Genomic DNA, 14712 nt, shown 5'->3' on the forward strand with positions numbered 1-14712 from the left:
TCAACACCACCAAGAACAACCCGGTCATGTCCCTGCAGGACCAGGTGGGTCTGTGGACGCCGCCGCCTCATGTCCTGACTCTCCACCAGACGGATTAACAGCGGTTTTGGTTTGTTCAGGTGCGCTTTGTTAAGAATGTGACTGAATGGAGGGAAATGAAGCCGGCTTTCTACCACGGTCACGTCTCCTTCCTGGACTTCACCAAGTAAGCAGATGTTTACACGTTTATCATGGCAGCGCTGTAAATAGCAGCGAGCACACCCCACCGAGGCTTTAATCAGCAGCCCCCCCCCCCCCCCCCCCACACCGCTCCATGTGAACTCGACCTTGTGACTCTCCTCAGGTTTGGGGTGAAGCGGAAGCCCATCTACATCAACGTGATAAGGGACCCCATCGAGAGGCTGGTGTCCTATTATTACTTTCTGCGTTTCGGGGACGACTACAGACCCGGCCTGAGACGCAGGAAACAAGGAGATAAGAAGGTAAGAAAAACATCACAAATGAGCTCATGCTTATGTTGAAAGGATCATTTCTCAGATTTTCACGGCGTTCCAGAAGATTCTACACGAAGGACTTCTGTTCATGGCGCCTCGGCTTCAGTTGCATGAAGTTTTTTAATTCAGGATCAGTAATTCTGGATTAAATTGTTCTCCTTTGGGTTTAAATAGTAATCCTGAATTGAGGTTTACAAGGTAAACACGTTTATTTGCCTGTACTTAATTCTGCTATAGATGGGTGGTTGGGGTGGGTTCTGATTGGACGGAAGGCGGACGTGAGGTCTACTGGAAATAAACAAAGCTCCGCTTCCTGTTTCTCTTCTTTTCGGATGCAACAAATGGAAAACAGCGTAATAGGAACCATTTTCGAGCCAACTGCTTCGCTTTGTCAGCAGTTGAGGAGGAGGAGGAAGATAAAGTACCAAAGACGGGAGGCAGACCGGACGGGCCAACGAGCATGTGCAGGAAAACCAGCCACTTACTTCGGAATGAAGTTTAATTCCGAATGAAGTTTTCCATTTGGAATTAAAGCTTCTGTTTAAAGCGGATTTAACTTTTATTTGGAATGAAAAGTCATGTAAACGTGGCCTCTTCGTTTTTCTGTTTTAGATTCAGCTGGTGTTGTTTCTCCTGCCTGAGCAGTTTGCTGATGATCTCAGAAAGGTTTGAGCTTTAAGGCACATCCACATCAGCCTTTCTGATGTGAATTCTGTTCCATATGCTCGACTCGTCTGCTTTCTTTGGGGGTGTTCCGACTCGGATCATTTAGACTCCTACAAAACAAAAAGTGTTTCCTCTGATTTCGTGGCATGTTGTCCTCCACTAGGCGTGTTGTTTGCTCCAATGGTCGTGTAGTGTCTGGGAAAGATCAGGTCTCTGTTGGGTACCCTTTTAATCTTTCTAATCTGTATTGTAATGATTGAACTATTTCAGCATCAGACTAGAAGAGGAGGATAGAACCAGAGAGATGTTTCCATCTTCACAGCTCTGTGCATTTCTCGCTGCTTTGAGGAAATGCCACCAGCACCACTTCCTGACTGGGTTAGGGTCTGTTTGCCCGGAAGGTTTTGTAGATCGAGCCATGTTCTTATTTATTTATGTGCTTTATTTCTGTGTGTGTTTACATTGCCAGCTGGTTCAGGGTGCACCCTGCCTGTCGCCTGCTAATTGCTGGGATAGACTCCATCTTCCCTGCAACCATGAACTGGACTAAGTGGTACAGAAAATGAACGAATGAATGTTGTCATTGTTCTTATTACCTCCGCTATGGAGGTCATGTTTTACCCTCTGTTCATCTGTTTATTTGTTAGTTTATGTTCAAGATTACTCAAAAAGTTATGGACGGATTTTCATGAAATTTTCAGGGTTTGTTGGAAATGAGAAAATGGAGAAATGATTTTAGTTTAGTGCTGATCCGGATCACCGTTTGGATCCAGGAATTGTTTTAAAGGTGTAGGACTGAGCTGCTGGGAGTTCATGGCAGAACCGGTGCTATTTGTTGCGTCCGGAGCGCTGCCTCTGTTGGATCTGCAGGTGTAAACAGATAACAGGTTCCATAGTGGCCGGGAAGTGTGCAGCAGGTACCTGGAAGATTACTGAAGAGGCCACTGGTAAGGACATCTGTTATGTTTATGTGCGGACTCTTGATGTGCTTCTGATGCCCGTTACTACAGCGCGATGTAATGTGTTGTACAGAGCACATCTGGTGACATTGATGAGTCCGCACATTGCTAATGTGTGGGAACAAGGTACTAAAACATGGCCACGATTTATTATTGTGTGGGAACGACATAAATAACTCGTGGCAGGCATTACCAGTGCATGACAAAGGATGTAGTTGTGGAGGCGACTTTAATATCGACCAGGAATGTTAGTAAATAGATATTCTATTTGTTTAGGATCTGCTTTAAAACCAAAGTTTGAAAAGAACTGCTCATTATAACACTTGAATACATCATGAAGACGCATTTTCTGCTGTCATGTTCATTTTTAATCAACAGTTTCATAAATATACTGAAACCTCCAAACCCTCTGCAATGAAAAAGAAAAAGATAAGGTCATGCTGACATCAATGGATACCGATTGTAATCTTAGTGTCAGTGTGATTACCACCGCCAAGGAGGTTGTTTTTTTTATCTGTTTGTTTGTTTGTGTTCAAGATAACTTAAAAAGTTATGGACGGATCTTTATTGAATTTTCAGGAGTTGCAGGAACGTAAAAAGGAAGAACTGATTAAATTTTGGTGGTGATCTGGTAATATTTTAAAGGATTCTTTAATGTTGTGCTTGGTGGAGGTTTCCGCTCTCCGAGGTCTTCTCTAGTCTTCTGAATAAAATCGGTCCTCACTGCTTTCTACTCTGTATGACTGCAATGTAAAATAGAGCTCTTTATTTGTTTTAATACTGAATGAAAAGATTGTTGCTTGAAGCCGTTTTAAGGAGGTTAAGGAACGACTTCTTGTCCTTGTTATGAATGTCTCCACATGTTCTCCCTCTTTGCTCATCACAGGATTGGAGGGGTTGTTCGAGTCCTGTGTGAACGGATGCAACATGTTGCAACAAGAGGAAACGGCCTGCATCTCTCATCCCTTTGCTTGGTGCTTGTCCTGTTTTGTGTTTCAGACATTTGATGAATGTGTGTCAGCTGGCGGCTCGGACTGCGCTCCAGAGAAGCTCTGGCTCCAGATTCCCTTTTTCTGTGGTCATTACTCTGAATGTTGGTAAGTACTCAAAAACCTGCAGTTAAACAATTATCAGCCAAAGCATGAACCCCCTCCCTTCCCCGGGAACAGCAGCAGGAAGGCAGTGAACCAGCCTCCTGCGGTCACATCGAATCTGACGGCGTCTGTAACCAGCATTCAGTAAAAGTTAACCTCGTACACTGAACACGTTGGGAGAACCTCAGCCGCTGTGAAGCAGCTGCAGTCTCGTCCCAAATAAAGTTTTATAGAGCAAACTAGTAAAACTGTTTCCCGTGAAAAGTCCACCTGAAGGCCGGAGAAGTCATGTGACAAATCCAAGCGTTGCTATTGGTAAAATGGACTTGTACATCTATAGCGCTTTTCTAGTCATGCAGACCACTCAAAGCGCTTTACACTACTTGTCACATTCATCCATTCACACACACACTCATTCCCCGAGAGGCACATCGGGGGGGCAGTTTGGGGATCAGTGTCTTGCCCTAGGACACTTTGGCATTTTAGTCATTTCTCTTCTTTGAAAACCTGCCAGAGCCGATATGACCGTGTTACCGGGGGGAACGGGGGTTTAAAGTTCAGCCAACCAGTTCCTTTCCCTGCAGCTGGATCAGGCAGGTGACCACCGTCCTCAGCTTCACCATGTGGATCACACAGATCTTCCTCCACCGGGTGTAACTCCAGCTGTTTCCTGACAAACCAGCTGTTTAGGGCCACGCTCACATCTTCTGGTGTTCATGATCGTTTAGCGCCACACGCTGGGTAAAGCTGGCTCAGGCGCTTCATTCCTCGGTCGGATGACCATGTCAGCTGTGTCAGCTTTGAGTCACATTCCTCCACATTGTTCTTTCCCGACACACTTTCACCTCTCGGCCGCTGATAACACTTCCAACCTGGAGCTGTTCTGTCTGCATCATGAGTCCTCCTCTGTCCTCCCATTCCTCCACTCCTCCTCCTGTTTTCTTTCCGACTGCCACCTTTTAAAGTGGAACTATTATGTGCCTTTCAGGATAATTTCTTTTTATTTCTCAGACCGACCCTCTCCGTAGGCTGTCAGATCAGCCTGTGGGCAAAACGAGTGGATTGAGACTCTTCCGCATTAAGCCCCGCCTCCCGCCACTGCACTACATCGGGAGCGCGCACCGCACCTGCTTTCTCCGTCATTGTAACGTCTCATAAACAGAAGGATTAGGCTCATATGAACTCAATAAAAAAACAAAATACAATGTCAACACATAGCATGCAGCCCTACATGTTGGAACCTGAATCAGACCCTGAAAACGAAGTGGAAAACAGCAACCCACAGCAACGAATGCAGCAGGATGTCTCTCTTTGGTAAACTCACCAGCCATCGTTGGAAATAACTTTATCCCACGTTTTCCACCCGCCTGCTGTATTTGTACATGCCCTTGTTAACCAGTAGAAGGTAACCAATCACCGAACCTTATCCCCCGGGACGTCACAAGGATTTCCAAGTAGAAAAATCTCTCTAAAACGACGCGGTTTTTGTCGCCATGGAAACCGAACGGCGAGAGTGCTGGAACTCAAACACAAACTCAAACATGCGTTTAGGTGATAAAAAACAGTGCTGTTCACATGTCTGATGAGGATTCAACACTGTAACACTGTAGAAAGATCAGAAAACTCCAAATACCATCATAGCACCCCTTTAAACACTGTTCCCTACAAGAAGGTAGAAACTCCAGTTTAATGCTGGTAATGTGTTGTGTGTGTTCTCCGTATTTTGTCTCCTGTGGCTTCACAGCCGGCATTGGCATCCATGATTCACTCCTCAGCATGTCTCCACTTCGGCCTCCCGATCCAGACGTGTGGGCCACTTTTCACACACTGCTAACAGGGTGTAACGCGTGCACGTTATTTGACTTTGTGCAGGAACGTGGGCAGCCGGTGGGCTCTGGAGCAGGCCAAGTACAACCTGGTGAATGAGTACATGCTGGTTGGAGTAACAGAAGAACTGGAAGACTTCGTCATGATGCTGGAGGCCGCGCTGCCACGCTTCTTCAAAGGAGCCACCGAGCTGTACAAGACAGGTGACTCACCTGATGCACACACACACACACACACACACACACGTATACTGTATATATGCATGGTCATATATCAGTTACTGACAGTGTGTGTGCGTGCACTCGCATTGTATTTCCATGTTTGCCCAAATTCCACTTTTAAGTATTGAACAGCGATCAATATCAGCTCATTCCTCTTACCAGTGTTGTTATTGATTAGTTGGAATAACTGCAGCCACAACAAGCAATGGAGAGCTCGGAGGAATCCAGCCAGACCGCGGTAGAGACGCACACCGTTGTTTTAAGCTGCATGAACGCCAGAACGGACCAGCTTCTTGCACACAAACACGGAGCTTCGTGCGGTCTGTTGCAGCTTGTTCACCAGTTATCGTCTGGATTCTTCCCACTGGGAGACAGAACAATTGTTGGTTTTACCACCAGTAGAAAATAAATCAATCCTATGAGGAGTCCAGTTTTATGTGGACTAATATAGATGGAATAAATAAAGGACTTTTACTTCACGTGTGCATCTTAATATGGTGGAATAGGGCTGCTGGGTATACTTTAATTCAACTAGAGCTGAATTCAATCTAGAGCTGCAATAATGGGAGGAAATGATAATATGGGTGGAAACAAGGCGCTTGGCAGAGTGCTTTTCTCCTTCAGTCTTTGATCATTCAGTTCAATCTTTGTGTGTGTGTGTGTTTATACAGTGTATATTATATAAGTGGGAAGTATGCCCCTTTTTTTCTCAGTATATCACCACCCACAGTTTATCTATTTACTGTTTAATACAGGGATCACTAATCCAGGTCCTCGAGGGCCGGTGTTTGCAGATTGTCCAAGTGTCCCAGCTGCAGAACACCGGGTTAAAATCAGTGTGTATTTAGCAGACATGAGCAGCGCTTGGATGAGTTTTTGAGCTGGGTCACTTGGAAAACCTGCAGGACACCGGCCCTCGAGGACGAGGGTTGGTGATCCCTGATTTAATATAGAAATGCAACCTAAATATCCATATTAATAGATATTTATGCAACATCTACGCGTATCTAAGTACTGGATAGTACTGTGGCCTCATAGTAAGAACGTCGCTGGTTCGACCCTCGGCTGGGGGGAGGTTCAAACGGTGGTCTTTCTGTGTGGAGTTTGCATGTTCTTTGCAACTTGTTTGTGTCTCTGTGTTGGTCCTGTGATGGACTGGCAACCAGTCCAGAGTGTACCTGCCTTGCTGGCATAGACTCCAGTTTCCCCACAACCCTTAGTTGGACAAGCGATCAATAAAACGTCTGACTGACTAAATTCATATAAATATTTAAAACATACTTACTTTACTTTAAATCATCTGGCTGCAGTAAAGCCAAGATGTTTTTGATGCCCTATGGTGCCAAACAGCAGCTGATGTGGAGGCGGTTTAGTGAGGATGACAGGTAAATAATAGCAGAAATAACAGTCCATCCATCTTCTGCAGCTTATCCGGGGTCGGGTCGCGGGGGCAGCAGTCTAAGCAGGGAAGCCCAGACTTCCCTCTCCCCAGCCACATTTGCCAACTCTGCGGGGGGGATCCCGAGGCCTTCCCAGGCCAGCCGAGAGATATAATCCCTCCAGCGTGTCCTGGGTCTTCCCCGGGGTCTCCTCCCAGAGGGACGTGCCTGGAACACCTCACCAGGGAGGTCCAGGAGGCATCCTGACCAGATGCCCGAGCCACCTCAACTGGTTCCTCTCGATGTGGAGGAGCAGCGGCTCTACTCTGATCTCCTCCCGGATGACCGAGCTCCTCACCCTATCTCTAAGGGAGAGCCCGGCCACCCTGCGGAGGAAACTCATTTCAGCCGCCTGTATACGAGATCTCAATGTAGAAGTATACCGGCTCTACTCTGAGCCCCTCTCGGATGAGATCTTGTTCTTTCGGTCACGACCCACAGCTCATGACCATAGGTGAGGGTAGGAACGTAGATCGACTGGTAAATCGAGAGCTTCGCCTTCTGGCTCAGCTCCTTCTTCACCACGACAGACCGGCGCAGAGTCCGCATTACTGCAGACGCCGCACCGATCCGTCTGTCGATCTCACGCTCCGTCCTTCCCTCACTCGTGAACAAGACCCCGAGATATTTAAACTCCTCCAGAAATAACTGGAACCATGTAAATAGTTTGTGTTGTGTGTTTGTTTCAGACGTGAGGGAATGATGTGCAGCTGCATAAACACGGATCTGTTTTATGTCTGCAAACTTCTGTCAGTAATAAATCCTGTTTTCTTGTTCTGGTTGATCTTCATGGCGACAGCTGATATCCTAAAATCTGAATGATGACTGGAAAGAAAACGGTTGAAATTCTGTGTGTGTTTTTACATAAAAACAGTAAAGCTAAAACCTAAAACGGTAAAGAATAGTTAGTTTATGGATAAAATAGACAAGTACGAAGATGTGTGTGTGTTTGGTTACATGACTCTCTTCTTTCCTCACAGGGAAGAAATCCCACCTCAGGAGGACCAGCGAGAAGAAACCTCCCACAAAGGAGTCCATCGCCAAACTCCAGCAGTCGGCCATCTGGAAGATGGAGAACGACTTCTACGAGTTTGCTCTGGAGCAGTTCCAGTTCATCAGGGCGCACGCCGTCAGAGAAAAGGACGGCGAGCTCTACCTGCTGGCTCAAAATTACTTCTACGAGAAAATCTACCCTAAAAACTGAAGAGGGGTCTGTCTCGGGGGGGGGGCGTTGGGGAAAGACGGAGCGCTTTGCAGCTAAGCGAAGGGAAAGCTAGAGGGAGAGACCTGAATGTAGAGCTGCATGTCCGTCCTGCTGACTGGACCTGAGGCGACCCGGCAGGTGGATCCGGCGTTGACCCCGTCTGGCCTCGCTCTACTTGTACTCTGAGGAGGAGAGAAACCTTGTGATTCGCTCTGTACTGTTTGGACATGTTTGGTTGTATTTGATCTCTTTGCAATGATTGTCATCGTATTTAAAAACGGATTTTTTCATGACATCTCCATCGCCGCTAACAGAGAGACTGGCCGTAAGACGCCGTCGCTGCGTCGTCGACGTGACGGACAACATGTGAGGACAAAAATCCTGGACTGCTGAGCGGGGCGAGTGTGTGTGTGTGTGTGTGTGTGTTTTTATACTGTACTTGACTTGTGACTTGTAAATGTCGGCAGTGGCGGATGTTTTTACACTCGATATGTATTGAAGAACACCACGATGAAGATGCTGTTTCTGTAAATATTTACCACTTTTCCCAATTCCTTTAATTTCCAAGCATCTTTCACTTCACTTTTTACTCAACATTTCATATTCCCCCCCCCCCCCCCCCCCCGTCATTTCACTGGAAAGCCATGAAACCTGCGTACATACTCATTTTTACCTTGCATATTTTCTTGCTGAGAGTTTTGGGAGAAATCATCGTCTGATTTCTTCTGTACTTGTTTGTATGAAGCTACAGCAGGGAGATGTTCGACTCATCGCAGCACAAAGACTGGAAACTTTCTGTAACGTAAAACCTTTTAACTCACCGTTATGATTCATTAAAAAAAAGTTGTTTTCTACCTGAGCTTCCTCAGAGTTTATGCTAAGCTAACCTGCTGAAGCATGATATGTAACAGCTCTTCTCGTGTTCCTGAATGTTGGATTTTTAGTCATTAAAATGCCTTTTTATTTGATTTTTTTATGTACATTAAACATCCCCAGTACCCAAAACGTTGGGCTTTTGTGTAAAATATAAATGAAAACAGAATAATTTGATTTATGAATGTCCATCCATCCATCCATCCATCTTCTACCGCTTATCCGGGGTCGGGTCGCGGGGGCAGCAGCCTAAGCAGGGAAGCCCAGACTTCCCTCTCCCCAGCCACATTTGCCAACTCTGCGGGGGGGATCCCGAGGCGTTCCCAGGCCAGTCGAGAGATATAATCCCTCCAGCGTGTCCTGGGTCTTCCCCGGGGTCTCCTCCCAGAGGGACGTGCCTGGAACACCTCACCAGGGAGGTCCAGGAGGCATCCTGACCAGATGCCCGAGCCACCTCAACTGGTTCCTCTCGATGCGAAGGAGCAGCGGCTCTACTCTGAGCCCCTCCCGGATGACCGAGCTCCTCACCCTATCTCTAAGGGAGAGCCCGGCCACCCTGCAGAGGAAACTCATTTCAGCCGCCTGTATACGAGATCTCGTTCTTTCGGTCACGACCCACAGCTCATGACCATAGGTGAGGGTAGGAACGTAGATCGACTGGTAAATCGAGAGCTTCACCTTCTGGCTCAGCTCCTTCTTCACCACGACAGACCGGCGCAGAGTCCGCATTACTGCAGACGCCGCACCGATCCGTCTGTCGATCTCGCGCTCCATCCTTCCCTCACTCGTGAACAAGACCCCGAGATATTTAAACTCCTCCACTTGAGGCAGGACCTGACTCCCGACCCGGAGAGGGCAATCCACCCTATTCCGGCTGAGGACCATGGTCTCAGATTTTGAGGTGCTGATTCCCATCCCAGCCGCTTCACACTCGGCCGCGAATCGCTCAAGCGAGAGCCGGAGATCACGACCAGATGAAGCCAACAGGACCACGTCATCCGCAAAAAGCAGGGACCCAATCCTGAGGCCACCAAGTCGGATCCCCTCAACACCTCGGCTGCGCCTAGAAATTCTGTCCATATAAGTTATGAACAGAATCGGTGATAAAGGGCAGCCTTGGCGGAGTCCAACCCTCACCGGAAACGGATCCGACTTACTACCGGCAATGCGGACCAAGCTCTGACACCTGTCGTACAGGGACCAGACAGCTCGCACAAGGGGGTCCAGTACCCCATACTCCCGGAGTACCCCCCACAGGAGCCCCCGGGGGACACGGTCGAATGCCTTCTCCAGGTCCACAAAGCACATGTAGACTGCTTGGGCAAACTCCCATGCCCCCTCCAGGACCCCAGAGAGGGTATAGAGCTGGTCCACTGTTCCGCGACCAGGACGAAAACCACACTGCTCCTCCTCAATCCGGGATTCGACTATCCGGCGGACCCTCCTCTCCAGGACCCCTGAATAGACCTTACCAGGGAGGCTGAGGAGTGTGATTCCCCTGTAATTGGAACACACCCTCCGGTCCCCCTTCTCAAAAAGGGGGACCACCACCCCAGTCTGCCAATCCAGCGGTACTGCCCCCGATGTCCACGCGATGCTGCAGAGGCGTGTCAGCCAGGACAGCCCTACAGCATCCAGAGCCTTAAGGAACTCCGGGCGGATCTCATCCACCCCCGGGGCCTTGCCGCCAAGGAGCTTTTTGACCACCTCAGCGACTTCAGCCCCAGAGATAGGAGAGTCCACCCCTGAGTCCACCAGCTCTGCTCCCTCATGTGAAGACGTGTTGGTAGGATTGAGGAGGTCTTCGAAGTATTCCCTCCACCGACCCACAACGTCCCGAGTTGAGGTCAGCAGCTCCCCACCTCCGCTGTACACAGTGTTGATGGAGCACTGCTTCCCCCTCCTGAGCCGCCGGATGGTGGACCAGAATCTCCTCGAAGCCGTCCGGAAGTCTTTCTCCATGGCCTCGCCGAACTCCTCCCATGCCCGAATTTTTGCCTCGGCAACAGCCGAAGCCGCATGCCGCTTAGCCCGCCGGTACCCATCAGCTGCCTCCAGAGTCCCACAGGCCAAGAAGGCCCGATAGGACTCCTTCTTCAGCTTGACGACATCCCTCACTGCTGGTGTCCACCAACGAGTCCTGGGATTACCGCCACGACAGGCACCAACGACCTTACAGCCACAGCTCCGGCTGGCTGCCACAGCAATAGAGGCACGGAACACAGCCCATTCGGACTCAATGTCCCCCACCTCACTCGGGACATGGTTGAAGCCCTGCTGAAGGTGGGAGTTGAAGCTCGCTCTGACAGGGGACTCAGCCAGACGTTCCCAGCAGACCCTCACAACACGTTTGGGCCTGCCAGCTCTGACCGGCTTCCTCCCCCACCATCTGAGCCAACTCACCACCAGGTGATGATCAGTTGACAGCTCCGCCCCCCTCTTCACCCGAGTGTCCAAGGCATGTGGCTGCAGGTCCGATGATACGACTACAAAGTCGATCATTGAACTGCGGCCCAGGGAATCCTGATGCCAGGTGTACATATGGACACTCTTATGCTGGAACATGGTGTTCGTTATAGACAATCCATGACGAGCACAGAAGTCCAATAACAAAACACCATTTGGGTTCAGAGGGGGGGGACCATGCCTCCCAATCACTCCCCTCCAGGTCTCACTGTCATTGCCCACGTGAACATTGAAGTCCCCCAGCAGAACAATGGAGTCCCCATAAGCAGCACCCTCCAGCACTCCCTCCAAGGACTCCAGAAAGGGTGGGTACTCTGAACTGCTGTTCGGTGCATAAGCACAGACAACAGTCAGGACCCGTCCCCCCACCCGGAGGCGGAGGGAAACTACCCTTTCATCCACCGGGGTAAACCCCAACGTGCAGGCACCAAGCTGGGGGCTGATGAGAATGCCCACACCTGCTCGGCGCCTCTCACCATGAGCAACTCCAGAGTGGAAGAAGGTCCAGCCCTTCTCGAGGGTACTGGTTCCAGAGCCCAAGCCATGCGTCGAGGTGAGTCCAACTATATCTAGCCGGAACCGCTCAACCTCGCGCACAAGCTCAGGCTCCTTCCCCACCAGAGAGGTGACGTTCCACGTCCCTAGAGCCAGCTTCTGCAGCCGGGGATCGGACCGCCAGGGTCCCCGCCCCTTGCTGCCGCCCAGCTCACATTGCACCTGACCCCTACGGCTCCTCCCGCAGATGGTGAGCCCACGGGAGGTGGGGCCCATGTAACCCTTGCGTGTTTCTGGATCCTCTTCGCACATGATGGAGCTTAAACCTGCATGTGTGGATTTCAGGATGAACTGTGTTCACATTTATCTGAAATCTTCCTGAGTCCACTGGTTTCCAGTAGAAATTCGTCTGGTTTTATTCCAATTCTGCAGAATTCTTCCTAATTCTCTGAAATGTTCAGGATATTATACTGTAAACGGTGAGATCTTCAAAGTTGAAGATTTTTCTGAAACTGATCCAGAATTTTTAGACCCAGTTTGTCTCAGGCTGGTGAACGTCTGTCCATCTTTCCATCTGAGAGACTCTGCCTCTCGGAAATGCTCCTTTAATACCCCCGTCATGTTAATCTAACTAGCTCAGAAATACTTTAGTTGCTCCTGTTCCAGTTTTTGCTTCCAACATATTAAAAATCAGCTCATATTTTTAATATAATTGTATAAATGTTTCAACATCTGATATGTTCAGTTGAATCCAACTTTATTTGTACAGCGCCAACTTCACAACGACGTCATCTCAGGACACTTTACAGACTCATCAGTTCCGGCTAATTCCTCATAAACAGCCTAGTTGAGGAAAACCAACAGATTGCACCGAGTCTGGACTTGGATCCAATCCCCCATCCGGAGCCGCACCAGGCAACCGTGTTGTTTGTTACATTTGGGATAAAATATGGGTTCATGAAATGTGTAAATCATTGCTTTGTTTGTTTTTAATGTTTTTCGCAGCACCTGAACCTCCTTTGGACCTGGGGTTGTAAAAGACTAACAAAGAAAACATTTACAAGTCTTGTCTTCTCAGTTCATGTCATCTCAGACAAAGTGGATGGATCGTCTTCATCAGAGGACAGATGGAAGCTCGACACTCGGCTCTGTGGGCCTTCTCTCGAGCTCTTTGTGTTGCAGCTTTTGTCCGATGGAAAGTAAAGGCAACGCGACTGTCATGTCTGTTTTCATTGTTTAAATGATAAATAATATACTCAAGATTTAATAGAAGAAACTGTGTGAGTTGTGTTTTCTTGTTAATTCAGCTGAAATGAGCAGAAACGCTGCTGAGGGATGAAACTGTGTGGTTTCAGCCTGCAGAGGGAGATAAAGAGCTGCCAGAGTCATCCTCTGTTGGGATGTGGCTCGTTTCCCAGCATCTCACACAGCGATGGATGCAGGATTATCTGATGGATTTCCAAACATTACACCTGTAGCAGCTTATCTTCCAGTAAGAGATCCTGCAGCCCGGCTTCGTAAAAGAGGCTAAAATAGGTGCATAGTTTTGTGAGAGGAATCACCAGAGGTCAGGGAAAGTTTATATGAGCCAGTTGGAGTTGCTCATCCCTGCTTCAAATAATCCCTGGTCCAGCATCATCAGCTCATCCCCTGTAATCTCAGATCGTTGTCCAGTTACAGCTTCCTGGTTTTGGCCCTCTGACCCAGATAAACACACACTGCACCTCCTTGTTGTCCAGTTTTAATTACAAGCAGGGCCGGATTAAAAGTGCACAGGCTGCTGGGCCCAGAGTGTTCCAGGGGCCCCCCTTCACCACAACATTGTGAAAATTGTGATACACTGTGAAAACGACATTTCTAACATCTCTCAGCCAATGGTACCACTAGCAATACACTAGACACTGTGGTGTAACTGTCTGGCTTTTATGTACATTTTGTTTTATGTCCAAAATGCTGGTGTATGCCATATGCGGGCCCCAATGGGCCCCAAGTGGGCATGGGCCCATAATGCCCATTGGATAATCCGGCCTTGATTACAAGCCATCAGATTCTGTACTTTTTAAGTGTTTTTCATGAGATTGAACCTGGAAAACTCTGAACTGGCTGCCAGAGACAAGTCCAGTAAAACACATTGCTCATTGATGAGTGACTTTTAGATTTTAATGGACCAAAAATCTGGCTTCTGTTGATTCGATAGTGAGCTGATTCCCAGCATCAAACACCACCAGTAAGCAGTTCAGCCTGTTTGATTTGACGGCTGGTGGGAGTTTAGATTTTGAGACGTGATTCGTGAGACGTGTAGTGATTGATCCTGGAAGGCTGTTTTTACATTCCTGGATATCCTAAATGGTCCACAGAGCAGAGGAAACCATGATGTGGGACCACAATGAATAAACACAAGTTAGTTGGCAAGGCACCAGTTTCTTTCAGCTTCAGATTAAAGTTCAGTTTTTATCAGTTTGAAACGAGTTTCTGGATCTTCACAGCCACACCGTCCTCTATCAGGTCCGCCTGTTCGATGGGACATGAGACGTAGTACAAAAAGAGATGGAGCATTAATTTTCATCCTGTTTACGCAACGATGAGAACATAAAATTAAACAAGGAAGGCAGAAGTATGTTGTAACCACAGCAGAGACTTTCAGAGGGAGGAGAAGGGCCTCACCACGTCCACAAAACCACAATCAGACACAAAGTCGGAGAGGATGTTGCCTGCTGCACCACACAGCAGCTGTTTATGCCTTTAGTCAGGAAAGACGAGCATGGTGAGATGGAGGTGACATTAGAAACCATTATCAGGCGTTTTGTGGCTGTGTGCTACTGCTGACTCTACACTGTTGCAACAATGCAGTTTCCCCACTAATAAAGGGTTTCTCATTCTTATTTTTGGTTCCAACCAAGATCTGCAGAACATCATCTCTGAACACACATGTCCAACCTGGAAGCAGATGGTCTCCAGCAGCAGAAGACCACAC

General features: G+C 48.3%; 1 protein-coding gene across 1 annotated transcript in view; it reads left to right on the forward strand.

The window, feature by feature from the left end:
* Positions 1-8807, forward strand: part of hs2st1a (heparan sulfate 2-O-sulfotransferase 1a) — a 56208-nt gene extending 47401 nt beyond the window's left edge. The window contains exons 3-8 of the mRNA XM_079243663.1: positions 1-44; positions 120-205; positions 344-482; positions 3119-3216; positions 5086-5243; positions 7681-8807. The exon at positions 1-44 is cut by the window's left edge and continues 207 nt beyond it. Of these exons, the coding sequence (XP_079099789.1) occupies positions 1-44; positions 120-205; positions 344-482; positions 3119-3216; positions 5086-5243; positions 7681-7904 (749 nt within the window). The 3' untranslated portion in view covers positions 7905-8807. The remainder of the gene's footprint in view (positions 45-119; positions 206-343; positions 483-3118; positions 3217-5085; positions 5244-7680) is intronic.
* Positions 8808-14712: the final 5905 nt, after the last annotated feature.

Source organism: Telmatherina bonti (genome assembly GCF_933228915.1).
Source record: "Telmatherina bonti genome assembly, chromosome: 7".
Taxonomy (NCBI): Eukaryota; Metazoa; Chordata; class Actinopteri; order Atheriniformes; family Telmatherinidae; genus Telmatherina; species Telmatherina bonti.